Below are 25,074 nucleotides of genomic sequence, written 5' to 3' on the forward strand. Positions count from 1 at the left end.
TGTTCCATTCTCTTGCTGTCTTTGCGCTGTCACACGGCACTCTGGGGATGCGACATTGTTCCTTCTGAAAACCACGGGTTCCAGGAGAAGATTTGGAACATAAATGCACATATATGTTAAGTGTTTGAATTGTATTGGTTTAAGACACAAGGGGACGTCTAGGATGGGGTATGCATGAGTAAGGGTTTTAAATGATGGTAGCTCTTTATGAATAAAATGTTAGGGTTTCACATTTCAAAACCTGGCAACCAAGGGCCTTTTAAGTGTAAGTGCGGGTAACTGGATCTATCCACAGTGTTGTGGAGGAGGAGTATTTCAGTCGTGGTTTCTCGTACGCTACACAAATATTTGGTAGTAAAATCCCGCACTTTGCTCTACCAAGAGATGGATGGCTCCGTCACCTGTGCTGCGTGATCCATGGGGCCCCGAGCCGTGCGGGGTCGACGTGGGGGCAGGCCGTCTTCTCGTGGGCCCTGCTTATCCCAAAGACCATCTTGATTTGCATTGGTTTTGCTGGTTGTTGGGGAGTCACTGGTTCAAAGGCAGAAAGACAGCCACAAACACGGTCAGGGATGTTGGCAGGTCAGAGTGTCCTCCTTTCACCAGTATTTTCTAAGTTGTGCTCCTTTAAACGTTAAGACGAACTCCAATAAGTTCTAGCCTAAAGATGCGCTCTGGCGAATGTACGTTGGAGTTAAAACCTGTGGTGCTGACCCATGAAGAAAACCTTGCATTCCTGAATTATCTGACCCAAGAATGCGTGTGCGTGTGTGTGTATGTGCGTGCACGTGTGCATGTACCAGCAAGCGCATCCCATGGACGTCTGAGAAAGGGATCTCGGAAACCTGCTCTACACCACGTTCATTCAGGAAACTGATAAGAATGCATCTGGTGTTCTCTCGAACCGTAGACATGCTTAGGAGAAAGAAAAAGAACAAAGGGAAAATAATTCTAGTAATAACATCGTACAAAGAGCATCTCCACATTCAGGACTGTGTCCTGCACCTGGGGGCCTCCCAGCGCTCCCTCCGCGCCCTCGGGCGGAATGTGAATACGGATGCCTGTGTCGTAGCAGCTGTTGCCTTGATATATCATTTTCCGATACTTTCAGGTCTTATGTCCAAGTTCTTTGATGTGAGTTATTTAAATTTAAGAACAATGGGCGAAGATGAAAGAGTAAAAAAAAAAAAAAGGCGCTCTTGTGCTATTTCCCTGTTTGCGAAAAGTAATGATTTCATGCCGTCTGTGAGACCGTTGTGAGTCAGCAGACATACATATCTCCGGTGGGGGGGGCCTTTGTTCTGCTGCTTTCCACCTAGTGGGCATCGCCTCCCCGGTGAGGGGGTACTGGCCAAAATTTGGATTCTAAAGAAGTCACAGTAGTTTCCGTGGTATTCTTAGTGGTTGGGGGAGCCGGAAAGAAACCGAGTTAACTATACTTTTAACTGACTAGAAATGTGTGGTGAACGCTGATGAATCAGGAAGTGAAGTCGTTGTAAGTTGGCCAAGGAGTCTGGAGGAAAACTCCATCGGGGATGGCAATAAAGGGACTTGAGTTTTGGCCAGAAGGTACAATTCTTGGAACCATCCATCCCCGTGCACCCCTCAGGCTCCTCTTTGGTAGAAAGAGAAGGTCAGGCCAGCGGTGTGAGCCCCTGAGAGTTCTGATTTGTGTTGTTGCTGGAAGACGATGGAACATCATAACCCAGTCTTGGCTCTTCCTCCGTCTAGTAATGCAAGGGATGCGCCAACACTCAGAGCCTGCATAACCCCGGGGGGAAGATAAGGATGATACCGTCTTTCCTGCCCATGTCAGAGGCGTGTTCTGAGAAAGGAGGGTAAATGTGGAAGGCTCAAGAGTGATAAACACGTGTGCAGGACTCTGCAGGTGTGCCCAGGAATGGTGGACGTCACAGTGAGCATCGATGACCAGCTCCCCACTCGTACAGATGCACATGTCCACATCCAGTTGTTCACAGATACCTGTGGGTCTAGAGGCCCATCGTGATGGAGACATCCAGGTGCGGAGGTAAAGGTACAGGCGTAGGTACAGGTAGGAGTTATCTCGGGGTTCTATGTGACCCTACGTATTTATAAGTCACACACACGTAAACACTGAAGCTCGGAGTCACTATTTGACAGTGTCACGTATCTCAGAGTCGGCTTGTACAAGTCCCCAAAATGCACCAGCCTCCGAATCTAGAATGAAAACTGGTAGAGCAATGCGGTAAAGGTCACGGGCCGGCCAGCTCAGATGACCCAGGTGTGAGTCCGCCATCTGAGCCTCGCCACTTTGGGCAAGTCGCTATGTTCTCTGAGCCCCCGCCTCCCCATGTGTAGGAGGAACTCAGCTTCAGGCCCGCGCTCTCTGAGTCTTCGAGAACATCAAACGAGATGCAGCGCCACAGGCCGTCAATCTTGAGCAAACAGCCGCCACCATCAGGACTCCCGCGGGGCCACTTCTGCACCGGCTCAGGGTGCTCCACAGTGAGCGACAGAGGCCGCGCCCCTCGTGCTTCGCCTGGTGGGTGGAGAGGCACACGGGGAGATGGGGCAGACAAAACGCGAGGTAGCGGCGCAGCTAGAGTCCCAGCAAGGGCGAGGAGGGAAGGCAGGGGGGCCGCCCGGCCGATGCGGGAGCCACCTGCCCTGGCACAGACGGGGAGGCTGGGCCTGCGGAGCCCCTACTTCCATCCCGCGGCCGGCCCCCGGCCTGCAGCCCCGTCTGCCCTGGGAGCCTCCTGCCCGGGTCTTCGTTCTGTGGAAGGGTGGGGAACGGCTCAGACGGGCAAAGCCACGCATCAGTGACGGCTCCTGATGGGCGTAGGGTGACGTTGGCTCCTGCTCCTCTTCCAACTTCTGCTTGTCCCTTTAGGCTTCTGAAGCCTCCTGGGAAACAGACAAAAGGCAGAGCGAAGGATAGCAGGTAGTGGATTTCGCTCACTTGATGCCACCCTTGAGTTAAAAATATTAGTAATCACGAACCTTTTTGAAGCCCGCCCTCCTACGAGGGACAGACTTTTTTTTTTCTTTTCTGGGGCTCATGCTCTGTGCATTATCGTGTGCAAAATAAATACGGAAAGTAGGACATTTCTAGGCTAAAGCCGTGTTTGCGGAAACTACACCAAAATAAATAAGGAAATAAACAGGAACCTCAGGAAAGGCCAAGATTGGCCAAGATTTTTTATCTTAACCAACGTTTAAATCTGGATCCACACGAAGGGTTAAAATCCAAGTTTTTGTTTTGATTTTGGTTCCGTGCCCCACACCCCCCCACACACCCCCGAAGTCGGAAGCAACACGTAAGCACAAGCAGCTGTATTCTCTGCTTTTCGAACCCACGCTTCAAAACAGTAGGAGTCAATGCACCCGCGTGTCTCGGGCGCAGCATCTATGCCTCCTACGAGGCTGGGGGGTGTGAACCAGGCCGGCGCTGGGTGCAAGCAGCCTTGAGGGTGACTGTGCATCTGTTTGCAGGGCTCCCCTAAAGCACCCTCCCTGGGTTTCTGGGCTCGGGAACCAGTTCTAAGTGGGGCAACCTCGTGTGAGCGTGGAGGAGGTGCAGGGAGCCGGGAGCCCGAACGTCCCACCCCTGCGTCTCCACATGCGGTGCCTGCTCTCAACTATCTCTTGTGCCACAGACAGTAGGTGGGCGCGTCATGCCCTCGTCCAGCATCTGAGACCAGTTGCAGGCGGCTTTCCTTAGCTGCGCTGCTGGGGGAAGGCAGCACGTGCGTCTCCATAGCAGCCTGAAATGCGCCAGACAGGGAAGGCGCCTTCTCTCTGAGGCCCACCTGTGACACGCGCTCAGTCTCCCCAACGCATTTCCCGGATTCACGCACCGAACAATGACACGTACCGAGTAATTAATGTGCGGGTGAAGCCACGCGGCAGATGCCGCTGTGACGCCCCTTTCACAGGTGGGGAAACTGAGGCACCGTGTACTCGCCCAGAATCAGAGCAGGGGACCAAGGACTTGAAATCGCACGTCCTGTTCTCTCTCTCACCAGTGAAAAATGAGTTCTGACCCCTCAGCTCAGCACGTAACACACGTGAACCTCCTGATTATTTCCCACGTTGCCTAAGGGGTTATTTTTTCTTATAAAAGAAAATCATCAAGACATTTCTAGGTCCATCAAGAGCTTGGAAACAGTAGGGATAAGGTAGTCAATAGCATACAGATACTTGTGTGCCATCTCCACATCAACATACGACAATAACGCTGGCTAACGACTCCGCGGGTGGATTTTTTTTTCCCAAATCATTACTATTATAATTAATAGCTTATGGGACCTGAAGGCAAAAAGGCAGTAATGATGCCTCGATTATTTTTCTTCTTATAGCTCGTGTTAGATTTTTAGTGTTCCATAAGTACAGTCTTGAAACAATAGGATAGCCCTGAAAAAAAAATTGTTGAAAACTATTTCAATTTGCAATCCACCTCCTGGTTAAATATGACTTTTCTTTCATCCGAATGTTTTATTTGGCGTTAAACCCATCAGATGAAAGCCCTTTCTCTGTGCATTTCATTGTTACCTCCATAAAGCAACCCATTAAAATCCCTCTCCTTAAAAACCAGACTCCGATCCCAACACCTCTGTCTTTATGCAATCTCTGCCTTTTGCAAAGGGAACAGCCAAGGGGTAGGAAGGGGAAAGCAAAACAAAACAAACAAGCAAACAGACAAACGTGCCTTCTCTGGAAAAAAAAAAAAAAAAAGAAAGAAAGAAAAGAAAAGAAAAAAAAAAAAAACGAATACCCCTAAGAGGCTGTCTTCCGGGGGAATTGCAAATCTTAGTCCCCTCCTCCGGGGGAGGTGAGGTCTCCGGCATTTCTTGGAGAGATATTTCCCCCCTGGCACAAGGAGCATTATAATGAATTAACTAGTTAAAAACTGTTGGGCTGGAGAGAGAGCTGCTGCATCTTGCCGGGCGTGTGGGGTCGGGCAGGCGCTGTCCTGCGGTCTGAGGCCGGGAGCCTGCAGCCCCGGGGCTGAGCCCTCCTGCAAGCGGCCCCTCGGGCTGCTCCCTGATGAGCTGGCTCTGCGTGTTGTTCCCTCCCTCCCGAGCAGTCTCCTTCCCTTTCAACCGGGTCCTGGGCAGCTCCATCCGTCCAAATGGGAGCTGAGTTTGCAAGCTGACAGAGGATGCAAAGGGCTGGTGGTGCTGATGTCAGAGCCAGAAGACAGTTGTGATTGGACCTAATTAGACTTTGCAGCAGCAAATAGACAAGCTCCCTGCGTGATTGGCTTCAAAGTGGCTGGTGCCAAACAACTAGCAGAGGTGCCAAAGTAGAAGCCCTGCGTCTGGAGCCCAGATCAAGAGAGGCCGCCCGGAAGAGGAGGAGAGCCTGGGAGGGAGCGCCCACGGCGCCCGGTGCACCTTTCCTTCCCAGCGTGTCCTGTCGTCCTGCCGCGGAGCGCGGAGCTGCTGGCCGGCGGGCTCTCAGCCCAGCCCCAGCCGGTGACAGAGAACAATTAGGGGGAAGGAGGCGGGAGCGAGCGAGGAGGGCTCCGTCCTAAAAAGTGAGCCCCGCCGCCTGGTTTGCAGAAGCGGGAGCGGCGGCGGCGCAGGAGCAGGAAAGGTGAGCTGCTGGGAGGCAGGATCCCCTCCCGTGCCCGTGCGGAGCCCCAGCCATGGCATCTGTCCTGGGGACCAGCAGAGGGTCCGGAGGGCTGAGCGGCCAACTCAGATGCAAGTCTAAGAGGCGGCGGCGGCGGCGGTCGAAGAGGAAAGGTAAGGACCTGGCTTTCTATGCTGCCTCCACTAACTGCACTCTTCTCTGCCTTGCTCGGGTCGTGCCCCCCCTTCAGCAGCTTCGGTGCAGGGTGCTGGGGGGTGTCCGTTCGAAGCAGAGCGCGCAGGAGTCCCGATCCCTTTGTAAAGGGCCGGGGGGCTTCTTCGAGCTCAGAGGGGACTGCGCGCAGCGGACAAGACAGCCGCGGGCTCAGCCCAGCCGGGCTGCGAGCAGCCGGGGAGCAGGGCAGGCAGGGACCAAGGATGGGGCAGCCGTGCCCTGGAGTGCAGCACGGTCCCCTCCCTGGTCCCCTCCCTGGCTCGCGCTCCGCAGCCCGGCTCTGCCTCTGACCCTCTCCGAGGCGACATTAGCACGCGGTGCCAAAGGAAACACTCACTTAAGCCAGCAGCCCCAGAAACAGGGACAGGACCCGGTGCCAGCGCCTCCATCCAAATTGTCTCGGAGGAAGGAGTGGGCACAGCCCCGGCCGTCACGTTTCCAAATTGGCCCACAGTTCCTACTTAGTCTGGTTGGTACCCGTTGTTCCATAAACACCAGGACCCGCGGGAAGCACGGGCTGGTCCCGGGGGTGGGGGGTGGGGGGGGATGAGCAGAAATTAAAACCTGGAAAGAGACATAGGGACCGCGGCTCGTTGGCGGCAAAACCCTGCAAAGCAGAAAGGGAGGAAAAGCAGCCGGGTGACAGGTTGCCGCTGACTCCCTGTCGCGTCCGGCCCGTCCCCGATATTCCGGGGACCGCCGCCCCGAACTTAGTGCGTTCCATCAGCAGCCCAGAGCTTCCCGCGGGGGGCCCAGGGGAAATGCCCTGAAATGCCATTGGAGCCTGCACGCAGTCCACGGGGCGAGCCCCGAGCTGCCGGCGCCGCTCGCTTTCTTTCCCGGAGAGGAACTTGTTATCAGCAGCTCCCCGTGATGAGTCCACCGGAGAAAGTTCGGCTCTTATTATTATTTGAGATGCGCTGATTAATAAAACAATAATAATAATAATAACAGAGTGAATACAGAGCCTTGCAGAACAGTGGGGCAGACACCAGACAGGACCCAATCTCTCAGATTTTCCAGTTTTCTGCGGCAGGGTGCATTGTCGGCTACGGTGGCGGTGGCTCGCCCTGCCCGGAAATCACTGTATTTGCAGGGCCTGCCCTAAGTTTCTGACACATGGCTCTCCCCACTGCTCTCAGACACCCCCGGCTTCTTCCAGTAACAGAAACCATCCAGGCGGTTTGGAGACACGCGGGCCGACGTCCAAGGTCCCCGCTGACGGCTTTGTGTCAGGACCGCGGGGAGCAGGGGTGGCTGACACCGTGCCCCCCAGAGGGCTCCCAACCGGGGGGACCCGGAGATTCTGGTGTAACTCAGAGCTGCTGCTCAGTCTGTTACCTGAAAAACCTCATCCTGACACGGATCTGTGGGTGCCTTCCAAAACAATGCCAGCTGAAAGTGGCAATAAAGGGGGGGGTAGGCACCGAATTTAATTAATAATGAATATAACTTTTAAAAGAAGAGAAAAGGAAACATTGCCTTGTAAATCGTAAGTGGTTGTGTTTCCCAAGACCTCCCTTTAGTCTATTTTGAATATTTAGTAATACTTTCCCTTTATGTTGAATATTGAGTAATATTTTCCCTTTAGTCTATTTTGAATATTAAAATGTTGGACTATGGACTCCTGTTTCACCATAAAACAGCATTCCACAGAAATAAAATGCAAGCTGATGGATGCTGGTGCCTTTCTCCAAATTCATTTTTCTTACCTTTAAATGTCAGTCGTGCTGGCTTAGAAAACATCCAATTTTGGGGAGAAAAAAAAAGGAATCTGAAGGAAGACTTCCTTTGCTATAAACTTACTGACAACAAATCAGAGTGAAATCTCTAGATGAGATGTTTGTATGCCTTGGTTATTTGGAATAGACCAAGTCCCCTCATTTCCACACCCCAAAACTGAGGAGGGGAAGGGCTCGCGGGCACGCGTGTGCTAATTCCAACGCCTCGGAGATACACGGGTGGGGGTGAAGCCTCCTGCGCACCTGCTACCGGGGTCGGAGAGTCAAGTCACTAATACTCACTTCTTAGGGAAAAGTTAGTAATATAAATGTGAGTGAGGCGATGAAAAGAAAGCATAGCGACCGTGGGGCACGTCAGACTGTGATTTGCACTTGCTGGGAATAGGTCAGTGGATGTGCAATTCCTAATTATTACAGATCCTTGTTTTTCTCTTGTACCAAGAAAAATGGTAGATTTAAATCATGCTCTAACAGTCATGGGTCTCGACAACAGCCGTGGGATGGGATGGCCTCCCATCTGGCCGGCTCTGGCCTCGGCTCTGAAGCCCAACCAGTTATGAAAACTCTATTTGTCACGATTTAGAATCCACGTGTGTATGGATGGTTGTTAAGGAATTTGGAGAAGGCTCCGTGGGCACTAACGGGGGCTCTTCTCATACGGGAATAACTAAATTAGGATAAATGTTGCCCCGATCTGCCAGCGGAACACATTTTTCCACCTATTCTAATCAACGAGGGTGATTTTTTAGGCTCCACCATAACTTTTAGCTCCCGGGCTGTGCAAAGCTGTCCATATTCTGTGTGCAAACTCCAAACACGGCTTTGATATGATCTTGTTTTGTTTTGTTTTGTTTTGTTTTATTTCACTTATTATTGTCAACATACTCTATGGGTTTTGAAATTAAAAAAAAAAAAACTGTAGCTACAGTTTAAGTGTGGGATTGATCCAGGGCTCTCATTGCTCTTAGGTGTGATCCAGGGCCTCAGAAATAAAATATTTTCCTGTAATCAGTATTTTATAGTCCCGATAGCACACGGGGGAGAGGATATGTCTTTAAGAATCCAAAAAAAATGTGAAAACTGAAAAAACTTAGTCCCAAGTATTAACTTGCTGGGACCTGCATTTGTTCCCCAGATAAACTTTAAAGGAGATGCTCAGAGGAAAAACCCACACACCCACCCATGTGTTCCCACTCTCTCATCAGGACCCAGGATGATGCATTTCTGCATTTCCTCTCTGTTACTTTTTAGTCAGGACTTTCTTTTAAAATTATTTACGAATGATTTACATTTTCTGTACCAGGGAAACAGTGTCAAAATTTGAGTTTCCAGTAGGAGAAAAATAGGCAGCTAAGAAAAAAAAGGGGAAAAAAAAAAAGACAACAGCAGTGTAAAGGACGAGGAAGCCGTGTAATTTCTCCACATGTGACGATACAGGATGCTCACACGCCGGGTCACACGTGGGAGACGTGTCAGCTCCGTGTCAGGAGATACCGGCAGCGCTTAGTAGTTTGTGGAGTCTGTTTATCTGCTAAGTACCCGCGGAGCTCGCTGCTTGGGGGGCTCCTGGAGGCAGCCCTTTATTTGGTGGCTCCGCGTGGAATCCTACGAGGCGATTGTGCACGACCAAGTGTGTGTTAGGTGCTTAGGGCAGCGTCTCTCATGCGAGACAGGAACTTGGATGCGTGAATATTGTCAAGGATCTGTCTTGTGGCCCAAAATAATGAAGGTTAAAGGTTTAAGGTTATTTGGGATTTTGTGCCCACTCAGCCAGGTGGAATAAGAGGCAGGAACTGATGGAAACGGTAGGATCTATGAAGATAGATCACTTCAGATTCGATCAGGTAATCTCTCCACCATCGGCTGCATTTCGGGCAACGTGTCCGAGGGATTTCACAGGCGCATTTTTAATCATTGAAGTAGTAGCTGCGTTCTGTTGTGTTTGCGTGCAGTTCTCTCTTCCGTGGGTGTGCTTGTCCTACAGGAAGCTCTGCACCAGCATGAAATGCATTTTGTAAATAAAATATCTTGAGTGTTGGACTGTGAGCTCCTACAACGTATCAAAGTGACTCAAGTTTGTGGAAATTTTTTTAAAAGCTTGTTTTTTGTTTTTTGTTTTTTGTTTGATGCAAACCTATTTGGAGATGCATCAGGACGCTCGTTCCCAGAGGTAGACAGGAGGACAGGGTTCTGAGCCGGGGCCTCAGTCACCAGACACAGAAGGGGAAGGAACTTGAGAAAACTCTGTGAAATGCTCTATAAACAATCATTTGTTAAGTCGGCAAATTGGATTCGGTCATCAGCACATGACCTTTCTTTTTTTTTTCTTCTTTTTTTTCTTTCTTTCTTTTTCTTTTTCTTTTTCTTTTCTTTTTTTTTTTTTTTAAGACATTCAGCAGCAAAATAAGCTAACACTTGAGATCTCGCTATTGTTGCAGGGTGATGGGTTACCGAGAGTTTCAGGAGATCGGAGGTGAATTTTGGAAATGGCCACATGGGGTGTTGCTCTGTAGAGGTCAGGCGAGGGATCCCGGCCAGAGCAGGAGCGCGGGCTGCTCGCCGCGTGTTGTGAAATGCGGATAAAAAGTTGGCAAAAGGAGCAGAGTAAGTGCAGCAGATGGACGACAGACGCAGGCTTGTGGTGAAACGGGATTCCATGAAAAATTAATGAAATAGAAAGAGTGTGTCAAGGATGAGGTGGGCAGGCTGTGGGGCTCTTCCTCCCCAGAGGGCGCCCAGGTGCGGGGGGTGAGCCTCACCCCGGCCGTGGGGACACGGCGCAGTGCCACCGCCACGCGTCCCCGTGAGCCCGCCCGCCCGCTGCTGACAGCTCCCGAGGAACGACTGGATGTCGTGATAAAACTAAATTGATTAAACCGTTCGCCATCGTCTAATTGTGTCGGGCTTCCTGCCCCCCCCCCTTCTCTCTTTAAAATTTGTGTTAGTACCTCTGGTTTTTGGTGACCCGTGTCACAAGCAGTAATTTGAGATTGCTTCGAGGGCATTAGATATGATGAGTGAACTTGAATTTAGAATGAAAATGTGACATTCGTGTATCCGTATCTAAATAGGGGTGATCCAGCGATTGCTGAAGCGCTGTCCCAGAAGAGCATTATGTAAGGAAATGCAGAATGAGGAAATTGTATTTTTCTTGTTGGAAGCATGGGAAGATAACTCAGGCTCCGAAAGCATTCAGTGTCCAATTTAAAAACCACATATGTGCTTGTGGTTGTGCCTGTGTGCGCCTGCATGCACAGTGCAGACAGTTGAAACCTTTGAGCGTTCTCTACGTCTGCCTGCCTCTTTATCCAAAATGCTGGAGAATGAATGTTGGTGTTTTAGTGACATGAGCAATTCTAAGCAATTCGTAAGACCAAAAATAATTATACTACTCTGCTCTTCGTCATTTAAATATGTTGTTTCTAAATAGATGCTGCATTGACTAATTGGGCTCTTAATTACCAGCAAAGAAGATTTCTAAAAGGATAGATTTCCACGTAGTAAAAGCAAGATTTTAGAAGCACTTCTTAGAGCCATTTCTAAACTTAAAAAAAAAAAAAAGGCGAAGGCCAAGCGAAATATGAAAAGCACGATGTCCTTCACAAAATATTTCAACTATTGAGTGATAGCGCTAACCATGCGGCTCTGCATTACGCGGAAAAACAGCCCAGCAGTGCCCCGTCTGAATTCACATTGTTAAGTATCTGTAAATAGAGTGAACCTGAATTAACCCCATCTCTTCAATTAAAATGTTTTTCCTCCCACTGAAATACAGAAGTATATGCCGTTAAATCGTCCGCTAGGCAAAGAGAATTGTTTCCTCCTAGCCGTTAATATACTGCAATTCACTTAAGAACGCACCACTATCCAATAAAGGGACGTTACTTTCAGAAAGAGGAGAGCATTTGTTTAATTCCTGACCACGTGTAAATCTGATACGCTCCGTGAGGCTTTAGGAAACGGGAAGGAAGGCACGTCTAGAAATTTGTGAGAGACTCCTGCCCCTGCATGGGCCCAACACATGCTCCCTCCGTCATTAAACTTACATTGATCTGTTTATTTTATTTCTAAAGAGAGGGGTGCAGAGGCCATTGCGCCTGGTTTTTGACCGGCTCCGTCTCGGGAAGGCCCTGGCGCACGCAGCTCTTACAGCCCCTGTCCCCACTGCACAGTGAGGAGTGGGTGAGCTTCCCAGGAACCACATCAAACTATCACAACCTACAAATGGATAGATTTGCTCCTTAAGAGATCTCTAATTTTCCCAAAAGTAAGCCTGATCCCTTGCAAAGACAGAAGGTGTTGTTTTTGTTTTTGTTTTTGTTTTCTGAAGAGTGATAAATATTTGGGGGGGGGGGAAAAACCTTAATCTGAATATCTGGGTCTTCTCCATACCCTGTGGGCATTTACTCATGTTTTATTCTACTTACAGATATTGCATATGAAGGGCAGCAAAAAAACAAGTTGATTTCATTATTTTATTGATGAGAAATGAATACAATTAGTATCTGGTTTCTGTAAGAGAGCAGCTAGTGAACGTCCTCTTTGCATTATGCACACACACACACACACAGAATTATATTACCTGTTTCAAATCATAAAAATCATCAATAGTTAATGTTACCTTTTAAATCTCACAAAATAGCCAACAGGTAACATCAATTTTATATTTATGCTGAGGAGGGGACTTTACGTTTGATTAAGAAATAGTGTCCGGAAAGAAAGAAAAAAAAGAAAAAAATAAAAGGAAAAAAGAAATAGTGTCCGGGAAAGACACCATTTAGATAAACAAAGAAAAGTAGTGTTTAGGTTTAGGATGGAAGGGACCTATGACATAAACGCTCAGTTGGCTCCCAGATTCTGAGATGGTCTCTCTTGACTCCCTAAGAGGTGAGGCGGTGAACGCTCCTCCTGTGCTGTATCCATTTGAAATGCAGGAGCGAAGGTGGCTCGGCCAAGCATCCAGTGTGAGGATGGCCAGAGTGGCCGCATGTGCAGCCGCTAATCCTGCTCCAACGTGACGATTCCCAGGAGCTGGCCTCCAGCCGAAAGGCACAGCTCTGTCTCCACTCCCAGGAGGATCAAAATCTCTGAGGGATTAGGGAGCGAAGTCCAGCAGTGTAGACAAAAGGTGGACCAGGACAGTTATTATTTCTAGGGTAAGCACCTGCTCACTTTAGCCAGAGTCTGCTTGCATTCGTCCCACTGAGCGTGTTTGTCACAGCACCCACGGAGAACTTATTAATGAAAGAGATCGAGGTTTCTATCTGGTGCTGTTGCTTCACCATTTGGTCAAAATAAATAAATAAATAAAACAGAGACTACTCAGAATTTATTAGTAAACACTTTTTTCTGGAGTCTCTACTATGCAGAAGTGAATCTTACACCTGAGTGATGATAGCCCCATACTTCTGGGTGATTTGCACATAATAGGAAGTGTTCTTTTAAATACCTTGACCAGGATGTGCTCAGGAGAATCTTATAGATTTAATTAATCTTTGCTGCTCCATTTATTTCGGATGAAACCCCTGACTCTTGTTTCCCACAGCCGAGAGATAGAAGACGGCCTCGTCGTTTTGCAGTGTCTGACACGGTGTCTCAAATACGTCTTTCTAGATGTGGCCTTAAAACAGGGTGGAGGGGACCCGGCTCTCTGAAACTGGACCTGTGACTCGTTGAAAATGCAAACCCGAGCGGAGCCCCCTTTTGGGCTTAAAAACAATAAAAAGTGGGGGAGCTACTGTTCCTGAAAGGCAGGACCCGGAAATCATAATAAACCAGCTCAGAGCATATGCCTGGGACCCCAGCAATTGATTAAAAAACAGATTTTATCAGTCTGAGTCCATCGGAAGTACCCAGATTCCCTCTCGTTAAAATTAATGCAGTATTTCCTAAAAGTTTAATTGCTTTTGGAAAAGTGCAATTTAATAAACATGACAGAAACGTCAGCAAAATAGATTCTGACCTCCTCTGCACCCCAAGTCTGGCTGGGTTCACTCAACCCTGGCGGTAACAGATGCTCCACTTGCATTAGGCTCGGGGCTGTGAAAGCATCGTGTCCTTAAAGGAAACTCGCTCTCTCTCTGTCTCTCTCTCTCTCACCCGGACCGTGTGGGACCCGAGAGCCGAGGCAGCAAACGTGCAGGAGCTCAGGAGGTCTGACATGTCTGACGTGCACCCTTCAAACAAAAGAAGACTTCTCTAAATTTGGGTGTGCAGCGAAAAAATATTTAAAAATACCCCCTTCTACTGTTCCTTGGGTGGATAAAAACATAGAGGGCCGAGTTCGACCACTGACGTAAGGGTACCTTTACATGTGCCTCAGCCTCCCTACTAACACTGGAGACAAAAGTTTTTAAGGGACAACCCAGATTCCAGCAGAGTCACAACAGGAAGTGACTTTTTCACTACAAACGTATGGTTCAAGGATATGTTTTGTTTTGTTTTTTTATTCAAATGACTCGATGCTGCTCATTTTCCTCCTAAAGAAAAAAGTAAATTTGGACTAGAAATCATTGCTATACTCCCAGGGAAAAATCCTAGGATAATCAGTAGCTTGTAAAAAAAAAACCCAAGGCAGCAGAGTGGGGGTCCCCTTGCTTTGCTGGCCCATGAAAGACACAGTGCTGGGGGCAGACACAGCGCCCTGGGCAGGTGGCCTTGCCGTGTGCTAAACGTGTGCTCGGTCCTCACATCCGTGCTCCGTCAGCATCTGTAGACGGGCGTCTGTTGGGTTCTGACTGAAACTCAGGGAAATGTTCACTTACCAAGCATTTAGGATGATCCTTATTTTAGATCTAACAAATTTGAGGGTTCATATAATTTTATGTAATCACCTGAATTTTTTCGTCCAATTTGTAAGGGAAGTTAAATTATGATTTGGGCTTTTGTGTGTAGATAATGGATAGAACTCAAGTCATTTAAAAAATTGCACTTGTGTGTTTTTGGTAGATTCCTCATACACGGAAGCCATATGTAGAGATGGCTGAGACTGGATTTAAAACACAGCTGACCCTCGAACAATGCGGGTTTGAACCCCAAGGGCCCACCCATGCACAGGTTTTTTTCCCATAAATACAGGGCGGTCCTGTAAGTTTATTTTCTCTTCCTTACGATTTTCCTAACGACGTTTTCTTTTGTTTAGCTTGCTTTATTGCGCAAATATAGTATTCAATACGTACAACGTACACGCTGCGTTACGTTATCAATAAGGCTTCCTGTCAACAGCAGGCCTTAGTAGTTAGATTGGGGGGGGGGCTCAGACATCATACGTGGATTTTCAGCCACACAGGGGTTGGCGCCTGTACCCCGATGTTACTCACGGGTCCACTACACACGTAAGCATTTGTCAAAACGAGGGATAGATATCGAAATATTAAAAGATTATCTGACTCCAAAACACACACATTTATGTATAAATGTATACGCACATTTTTTAGATGGGCATTTATAAAATCGTGTACAGAAAACAAAAATCCTGAGTAAACTTCTGAGAGCACAGACTCCTTGAGAGAGAGCGTAAAAAACAATGCCGTTGGTTGACGACCACGCTTTCTGGTCCTGAGGTCAACGCTCGTTCATTGTAAAGTTCCAAAATATCGTCTCACATCACAAAACAAGAGGGAAACATAAACCACGTGGTTGGATGAGATCTCAATGACCAGAGAATGACAGAGACAGGAAGACAGAGGGACAATAACCTCTTTCCCTTCCTTCCTCTGCTCCCATCAGAGCGCACCTTCCTACATTTTCTCTTCTGTACCTTCTGAAACAGAAAGGGCCCTTGACGTAAAAGTGTGGGGCACCCAGTTTTGCTCTGCTTGCAGGTTTGCCCTCAACATTTTATGTCTATTTAGACAACGGCTGTATCTGATGGAAGGACCATGTCTTCATTATGGGCAAAGAGCTACGAACTAAAAACACACACCAAAAAATCAGTTGGCATAGTCCTCGTCTCCAGGATTATGTTGTATTTGGGGATACACACATACCAACATGAAATTAAAAATACAGAATAAAAACAGAATAAAAGCACAGAATAAAAATACACCATCGAGACCCTAACGCACTATTAGGCTCTATGGGAAATTTTTTTTCAATGCAAAATATTATTGTATTCTTTACAAAATTGTTGGATTCCTATTATATTTCTTGTATTACATCAAGTGAAACTCCTGTGTGAAAAGTAACTCATTAAAATATAAACCCCTCCAGGTTTGAAGGGTTTTATTTCCCCACAATGTCAAAACGTAATAGCTACTCAATTAAAACCCACTGAGAAAATGGATTTTTGATTTTGAAATAAGAATTGCTTAGAGAAATAATCAAGACAGGATAGTAGGAAGGAACATTTTCTAAGGGGATTGTATACAGACCATATGAGCTGTACCAATTTACATAAAGGAACAAACCATGGGCGACAGAGGTGGGGTAATGCTCCGAAGCCATCCCTGGGAGGATGACGTGGAATTACCTGCTGGTGTGAGTGGCAGGCATCGTTCTGTGTGTGTAGAGACTTTGGGTGTGGGGGCCTCGATGAGCTGTGTTCCCATAAATCAGGACAGTGGCTATCTCATTGTACACCATCAATAAACGGTTGCCGTAGAATCAATTATTAGATTTAGATTGCAACTTTGTAAAGGCTGCTGTCTGACTTACCTTGAAGTTGTTGCTATGTAAATCTGAATTTATTCGCGCAGCAAACATTTATGGGACACCTTTATATGTCGGCCACCATGGTAAATGGCAGGGATTAAGCAGTAACAAAAGCTCTGAAGATGTCCTGAAAGAGTCAGGAAGCACATCTCACTTGGCTCTGGCGTCTTTGTAGTCCACACGGAAGAAATAGCTTACAAAACCCCCTTCCAGAGAGCTCGGGAGGCACATCTGTATCATTTGTCAACCCAGCTACACCGATGATTGGTGTGCTTGTGGGTTATTTGTGTGGATGGGGTGACATGAACCCCTGAGGCCCATACAAACTCCAAAGATGCTTCTCGGGGAGCAGGCCCCCGGAGCAGGGTGTCCCGTGGCCCTGACTCTTCAGCAGCCTCTCTCCTGGGCCTCTAGCTTGCACACCAGGCCACACCTTCTGCCTCGAGGGTGCATGTCTGTCCCTGACTCTCCCAAACCTGTAACTGGTGCCAAGCTCCTCCTTCTATAAAGGTGCAGGCGCTGCCCAAGAACTCAGCCACCATCTTGCTACTTGGCTCACAAAAGTCCAGCTCTGTCCTCCTTGCTAAGGACACACATTGTGTGTGTCTGTGTAATGCAAAAGTCCAGCACCAAGGCTAAGAAACAAAGCAAACATGGCATCTAACTCATGATGCAGCTTGGCTCTCTTTGTGACAAGGATGGCAGGTCTTTGCCTGGAGGTCTTGCAAAGTAGGACATAGATCTCAACCGAATAGTCCTAGAAGCTGTTCCCACTGCCGTGTCCACTCAATACTGTGGACACAGACCATGTCCTGAAGAAGAGAGGGCCGCTGAATCTGTCCCCCGCTCGCCTCTGTGCAGATGGCTTGATTCTTGGTCTTTCTTGACTCTCACCTATTAGAGACCTCTGGAGTTATCTCTGTCCCTCCGCCTCCGTTCCTGTCTCAACCTTATTCACGAAGCAGGATGTGTGCGGAACCCATGCCCACGCTGGAGCCCTGGAAGAGAAAAGTCATCCGTGCGTCCTACTTACTTGTCTGCTGACGTCGGCGGCAGTGATGCTGGCTGCAGTCATTAGGTCTAGATGTTTATCTATCATGAGACTTGGGAACGTTTCCAAACTCAAACATCAGGGCAACAATAAGAGTGGGAATTGATAAAATTGAAGCCAGCAGAAAGCTGACATTAGCATCCACGCTTCTCCACCAGGAAACCGTCTGATCCTTAATCCAGGTGGTTAAGGAAATCCGTAAGTCCAGCTGCCCTTGACTCCTTTGGACTTTTCTTCTTTGAGTGTTTAGGCCGAGCTGATCTGTTTCCCTAAATAGCCTCGACTCGTTTCTTTCCACTCTAAAATGTTACTGCTTATATTGAGGTTCTTATCACTAGTATCAAAATCCTCTCCATCCGAAAATATTTAAGTTTCACACAAGAATGCAGAGACATCACCAACACTTACATGCGTGTGTGTACGTATATATGTACTCACACAGTGTCATATTTAGGTGACCTATAAATAAAGTTCTAAGATAAAATTTAGAATAGGAAGAGCTGTGGATCCTGAGGGTTTCAGTGGGGTGAAGCATCTGCCTTCAGCTCAGGTCATGGTCTCAGGGTCCTGGGACCAAGCCCCGAGTTGGGCTCCCTGCTCAGCAGGGAGTCTGCTCCTCCTGTTCTCTCTGCCCCTCTTCCTGCTTGTGCTTTCTCCCTTTCTCAAATAAATAAATAAAATAAATAAAATATTTTTTTAAAGAAACTTTAGAATAGGAAGGGTACTCATTAGTCAAAATAACTATACAAAAACATGTAGATCCCAGTGTATGAGTGCGCTAGAGCTGCTGTAACGAAGCACCACAGATGGAGCAGCTTCAACAAATGTTCACTGCCTCACGTCCTGGAGGCTGGAGCCCGCGGTCCGGGCGGGTGGGACAGGTGTCCCCGAGGCCTCTGTCCTGGGCATGCGGACACCGTCCCTCCCCGTGTCCCCACACGGTCATCCCTCTGCACATGTCTGTGTCCTCATCTCCTCTTCCTATGAGGACCCCAGTCAACCTGGATCAGGGTCCATCCTAGTGACCACGTCTTACCTTAGTCACCTCTCTAAAGACCCTGTCCCCAGATGCAGGCTCATTCTGAGATCCTCGGGGTTAGGAGTCTATCACATTCAGGCACATAATCCAGGCACATAATCCAGCCCATAACAGACAGAAAAGAACAATTCTATTCACTTTCAGAGATATTTTCTGAAAGCTAAGGGTTCCATGGGTTTTCAGAGCCCCCTCTCCAGAAACACCACGTCTGCCTCTGTGCAGGCCAGAGAATCCATGGGTTCCGTGTCATGACCGTCATATCTCCAGCATGTGAACCATGATATCTCCAGTGGATGATCTACACTCGTATAGTTGGGCTAAAAGAGATTTGATTAAATAGCATCCAGACTGTTTTTCTCCAGGATTTGCCATGAGTGTTGTCAGCTGACGTGAGGGTACAAAGCTCAGTGAATTTGACCTTATCCTGCCTTGTTTCCTCGTCTCCTCCCCTCTGATAGTGAACTAGCATGATTGTAAGGGGAGTGAATGGGGGAGGATCATTTTTAGCCCCGACTGACCACTCTTCTTCCAAGTGGAGTAGGGTCCACGCTGTACCTTTCTTACCAGGATCCTAGGATACCATCAACTCAATATCAGCTTCGTATTGGATGAGGGAGGTGGGACCCAAAGAGATAAGCAGCTACTTCGGGAAGCTAAGGAGTGAGAGAACCTGGAGCTTGGGTCCTCAGTCAGCTGCTCTTGGGCGAGAGGCACCATCACCGGGGGTGGAACGGAAAGCCCACGGAAGTGCTGTGGTGGCAGCGCGGGGCCCTAGGTCGGGGGGATTCCACGCACCGGCGGGGGTGGGCCACGCACTGAGCCCGCGTTCCCTGAGCCCCCGGGGGTCCTCCTGGGGAAACTCTCAGAAGCAGCTTGGCCGGTGCCTGTAACAGCCGCAACACAGAGCTGGGTGCAAAGGGCTCCAAGGAGGTCTCCCACGTGCCATGTTCACTGTGAAACCAGCTCATAACATCTTAATGACTGTGTGGATGTGGATGAGTTTGTATATATGTAAATACACACATATGCAAATATTTGTGTCTGCATATCTTCCACTGTGCGTTCATTTGCTTAAGTGGTGTCAGTAACACAATTTTCTGATTTGAAGATTAAAGAGACCGTAGAGATCATTGAACAAACTCAGGCATCAGCATTTTCAGTTTTTAGACGCCTGTGTAGCACGTATATTGAATTCCAAAATAAACGTATTCCAAAATGAGGACGGTGCGCATATTAAATTCCCAAATAAATTGTCGCATAAGGCAAAAAATTTTTAAGGAATACCACAAATTAAGATTAGAGATGAGGACGTTTTAAAATTCTCTCAAAAGACAAATGGGAAAAAAACGAAGCCGGCATGCTGCACATACACTGCACCGTATGCAGATGAAGCACCTTGTCTGTTGTGACTTTCAGATTAGTTAACGCTTCACAATGAAAATAAAACATACTGTTCATTCAGTGAAATGCTGGAACTAAATTTGGATATTATAGAATGAATTCATCAGATTTATTTGCACTTTTTTGGGTTATTCTGCGTCTGGATTTAAAATGAAAACACCCTGCGTTACTTTGTGTGTGTGTTTCTGTGTGTTTGTGTACAGGATGCGTTTTATCCACTCTCATGCGTAAAGGATAAGTTCGCTGTTCCAATTTCCTAGATTAAGCTGGCTCAGACTCTGTGCTGGAGAAACAAAGTCAAAATCACATCGAAGCCACAGGTAAACATATAGGCTGTGTTTTAAATTCACTGAGTAAATGGATGAAATCTGGACTCCAGAAACAAATCTGAGGACGGAATAGTTAAGAGGACATCTGAACTCACCCTGGGAGCACCGATTCTGGAAATGCCAACTGGAACACAAAACGGTGAAAGCACACACCCTCGTAAGGAAGCACCGTGAGCTCCCACAACATATCAAAGGGGCGGTAACGCAGACGACGAGATACATACACACCTCGTCCGCGCACAAGCTCGGAAATCACTCCTGCCCTCTGTTCAGAATCTTACTTGTAAAATCATTCCACCTCGACACACGCAGGCAGGATCTCTGTTGTTTTTCCAGTTCCTCTGTAGACAACTCACTCATTCTTGGTGACATTTTATCTATGAATCTTGATCCCTTTTCCCCAGAAATGAGAATGGTACGTCCCCTCCGGCCTGAACTTAGAGAGCGAGCGGAGATTTGGGGCGGCTCCTCCGCCAGTTACATGGACTGAGGGAGGCTCTGCATCAGGGAGCGTAGTGTGAACTCGCATGATTGAAGGGGAGTCAATAGGGGAGGATCATTTTCAGCCCCGGACTGACCACTCTTCTTCCAAGTGGAGTAGGATCCGCACTGTACCTTTCTTACCAGGATCCTAGGATACCATAGACTCAACATCGGCTTCGTGTTGGATGAGGGAAGTGGGACCCAAAGAGATAAGCAGCTACTTCGGGAAGCTACGGGGCGAGAGAGCAGGGAAGAGGGGAGAGCTGAGAAATGATAAAGGGCAGATTGCATCGTGGCGGAAGGGGCTTGAGCCTGGGACGTGGAGCCCAGTCCACCAAGGGTGCAGCCTCTCAACAACCGTATGCGTGGGACTCAGGCGACACGTGGCGGGCAGTATATCTGGCTTCACTGGGCTTTTGTGAACGTCCCGCTGGCGTAATACACATGCATAAATTTCTTTATTTGTAAACCTGTCTTCCAACTCACCGTCGATTTACAACAAAAATTGCGCCTAATCCGAGTGACTTAAAATGTGTGTGCAAGGCCTCTGCCCTTCGTGTTACGAGTATGAAAACAGCAAAGCCCGGTCGCGGAATCTAACTACTGATGTTTCCAGATGAAAACAATACATGGCCAAATTTAGAAAATACTCTGATGATAACCTTGTGTTTTTTAAGTTAGTTTTTAATACCTGTTCTTTCTGAATTCTTTTAGATCCACATTAACATTTATTTGGCCCTAAAGCAGAGTAAGCGTTTACCTCTTGTAATATTTTGGTCCATTTCCTTCTTCTTTGTAGCTTTGTTGTTTATTTGTTTTTTTTTAAGTGGCTTTAATTTTTTTTTAAGTGGCTTTAATTCTTTACACAAGTTGGATAATAATGAATCAGTTACTGTCCTGGTCCGGCTTCTGCTGAGGGTCCCCCAAGCTGACGAAGGGAAAACTCTGGAATTTGAGATGTAGGTCTGTTCATCAATCCCTTGCTACCTTCATTGGGGCGAGCACTGCCTTGGCTCTCCGCTGTGATCATTGCAGGTCTTGTAGAGTTTCGGAGTGGAACAGTATTTGTGGGATCATTTTCATTAAAGGAATGGGAACATCGAATGGATAATGTCTAATGTGGACCCACCTAAGGATAAGTTACAGATGCCATAAGCCTGATAACCTTCCAGATAGACGCATCCACACCAGGCACATGCAAGTCAAAAAAAAAAAAAAATCAGCAACAAAACAATAAATACAACTGTTCATCTACTTGTCTTTTATACTCTTTCCTCTTCTTCTTCACTGTTAGATTAGTTGGTGTCCCAAAATTTCCTGCATGTGGACTGTCAAGCCTCCACCAATGATTTCCTGACAAGGGTAGTCACGGGGCACACAGGGCGGGTCCGCCCGAGTAGGGCCAGGGTCCATCTGCAGTGGGGGACTACTTAGGAATGATGCCTGTAAGCTCTCCAATTTAGGCAGTCGAACTCACAGGCCCCGGAATTTATGAAACAGCACTAAATATTATTATAATTCTGCTAAGTTCCCAAAGACCCCCCCACAAGACATTCTTTTCTCCTTCCCTTTTTTGTTACACCTCCCCGAGCTGCATTACTTACCCATCTGTGACTTTGGTGTTCCTGCTTTATATTTGCCTAAGACAGCATTTAATTTTTTTATGGTTTTCACAAAATCAACTCAAAGCCATCCTTGGTGTGCGTGTATATTGAGACAGACCAGAACCATTTACAGAGTCTCAGAATGGGGATGAAGCAGAGAGTCAGTGCAGTGGACGGAGGACCACCAGTGGGGGAGCAGAGGACACGACCTGGGGCAGGACCTGGATGCCCATGGTTGGGTGGGGCCGCCGCAGGGTGCCACTGCCCCCCAGGCCCCAACGCTGCCCCTTGTCATGCCCATGGTGGCCAGACATCAACCGCCATCACATGTACCTGTTGATGTGTCTGCTCCAAAATCACTGAGAAATGAGCCCGATTTGTGCCCGCAAATGAGAAGAGTTCAGAAAACTTGAAAAATTAAAACTGACACAAAACTCATGACTTAGTCAAGCAGATACAGGAAGTGTGGCTTTGTGCACCTGTGCGGGGAGGCCCATTTGCGGTCCTGCCAGGAGACAGGCGGGTCAGGAACGCATGACATGAAAGTGTGAGGACACACACTCAGTGGGATCTCGAGAGCGCTGCCTGGTGGGAACCCAAAAGGTGCGAGTACACCTCCGGGTCCTCCAAGGCAGATGTGAACTTGAGGGTTATTTTCTAAACTTTTAAAGGAACTAATATTTTATTATAATACTCTCTTCAGCAGATCCTTGTCATCCATGAGATATAAATATATTCAGAGATTTGTGAATCATAAATTTGGCAATATTTTATAGCACGTCATTTCTCCTATGGAATGGAGTAAAGTAAAATTTCCAAATGGGGAGATTCATGCAGCGTTCAAGATGCATGGTTTAGTTTGGTTTGGTCTTTTTTTTTTTTTTTTTTAAGCTTGGGATATTTTGATTTTTATAAATTTAACAAACTGTTTTACTGAAAGACTTCTTAGAGCTAGTGCTTGTTGATAAGATCTAAGGCGAGGAGAAGCAGGCAGTGTGATTTATTTTTAAAAATTTTGGTGTAACATTTTAAACTTAACTTTTGCGGGCCATACGCGAAAGCCTCACTTAACATTAACATTACATGGGATAAAGTTTTGGAAATGTCCAAATAATTGAGCACTGCTGACCTTTTCCATAGGCTCCTTCACAATGGAATCTGCTGTATTAGGATTTTTAATTTCCCTACACCTATTTTCTTCCTCAGAACCATAATTTTTTAGACCCATTAATACCTTCTTTATTACTGTCACCAGCTATATTAGAGGACTATCTACGAGATTTCAGGTGACTTTCTATCATCTGTTCAGAATCCAAGCCACCTTTATGTGGAAGCCACGTAGCCCACGGTGGCACTTCCACGTGCACTAGCACATGACACAGCACACAGACGATGGATCTGGAGGGGCTTCCGCAAAGCATAACCCACGACTAACGTTCATCCTTGTCCAGCAAGGTGTCCAGAGCTCTGTCCATCATCTGGAGGAGAGGGGAGGCCAGTGGTGATGGAGGCATCCAGCCCCACTGTCCCACCACCCAGCTCTGGAGACTTCTGGAGCATCTTCTCCCTTCCCTCCACTTCCCCAGACTCTGTCACTCTACGAGTTCCCTCCCTATTCCCAGTAAATGCTCTTTTAGCTTAAAACTGGCTTGTTTAGGGATCCCTGGGTGGCGCAGCGGTTTGGCGCCTGCCTTTGGCCCAGGGCGCGATCCTGGAGACCCGGGATAGAATCCCACATCAGGCTCCCGGTGCATGGAGCCTGCTTCTCCCTCCGCCTGTGTCTCTGCCTCTCTCTCTCTCTCTGTGACTATCATAAATAAATAAAAAATTTAAAAAAAAAAACTGGCTTGTTTAGTTTCAACTGCTTATAAATAAGAATATCATATTACTTTCTTTTCGGAGTCCTTTTAAAATAATAGAGCAAAGCACAAATGAGACACACAGTGTCGGGAAGTGGGTGGTGAGTCATTGGTGGGGTCACCCTCCCGCGCAGTGATTTGACTCCCGTTCAGCATCTCTTGGGAGGCTATTCAATTTCAATACCACGATACCTGCACAACAATACCTGCACATCTCTACATTTCCTACATCTTTGGGGTCAATTGTCAGCCACAGTTTTAAAAGAATTATGTTATTACATTTAATATGAAATAATCCCTGAAAGTTTCCCAATCAGCTAATCAACATCTATTATTCAAATAGAAAAGAAAATGCATTTAGTGGTCTTTGTTTCTTCCTTAAACCCCACTTACTTTCAGAAAGAAGGTTATATGATCATCCTATCCTCCCACAGCGAGACTCTGCAAATAAAAATACACGACCAGAATGAATGGAAGAGTTTGGGAGGATAATCTGACTACCGAGCGTTAGAGGAAGTGCTGGTCTTCCTGGTGGCCAAGGCAAAAGGGGAAACAGAAAGAGGGCTGTTATGGACTTCTTGTTTTCTAGTCAAAGCAGTCAACCAGGGTGTGAAGAAAAAAAAATAGGTTATTTGACTCCGGAACATAAGAGAGCATATGTAACTAATTGGATATGATGGTTATAAAAGGACTTCATTAAGGTTTCACCGAAGCATCTGGTTCTCCATCAGCTGGTCCTGACGGACCATCCACACACAGCCAGATCTAAAATGTGCTCCCGATGGCTGGAGGAGCTCACGGTCTTCAGGGGGGGTCACTCCATACAGTCCAGGCTGGCACGGCCATGTCAGGGCCATACAGGTGGGTGTGAAGCGCCCTATGCATCCAATACATTAATAAGCCAACCCAAGTTGATTAAATGAAAAATGTAAGAAGTGGGTTAGGATTCACACCTAGTCTTTACCACGTAAAAGCTGAATTTTGAGGATACCATTTTTACATTCTGAATGCACGCCCAGTACGCCAGCGCTGATCAGCAAAGTAAAGGCTCCAGGCACGTTAGACATGCTCGTTAGGTGAATTATTTTAGCTTTAGTTTTTAGTAAACGAAACAAATA

The 25,074-nt window shown here is 47.3% G+C and overlaps 1 protein-coding gene across 2 annotated transcripts in view; it reads left to right on the forward strand.

Annotated features, from left to right (window-relative positions):
- The first annotated feature begins 5,256 nt into the window (after positions 1 to 5,256).
- ADARB2 (adenosine deaminase RNA specific B2 (inactive)) overlaps positions 5,257 to 25,074 on the forward strand; it is a 339,341-nt gene continuing 319,523 nt past the window's right edge. For both annotated transcript variants that reach the window (XM_041767012.1, XM_041767013.1), the window contains exon 1: positions 5,257 to 5,735. In XM_041767012.1, coding sequence (XP_041622946.1) covers positions 5,636 to 5,735 — 100 coding nt within the window. In that variant the 5' untranslated portion in view covers positions 5,257 to 5,635. The remainder of the gene's footprint in view (positions 5,736 to 25,074) is intronic.

The sequence above is a fragment of the Vulpes lagopus genome, chromosome 8 (assembly GCF_018345385.1).
Source record: "Vulpes lagopus strain Blue_001 chromosome 8, ASM1834538v1, whole genome shotgun sequence".
Lineage (NCBI taxonomy): Eukaryota > Metazoa > Chordata > Mammalia > Carnivora > Canidae > Vulpes > Vulpes lagopus.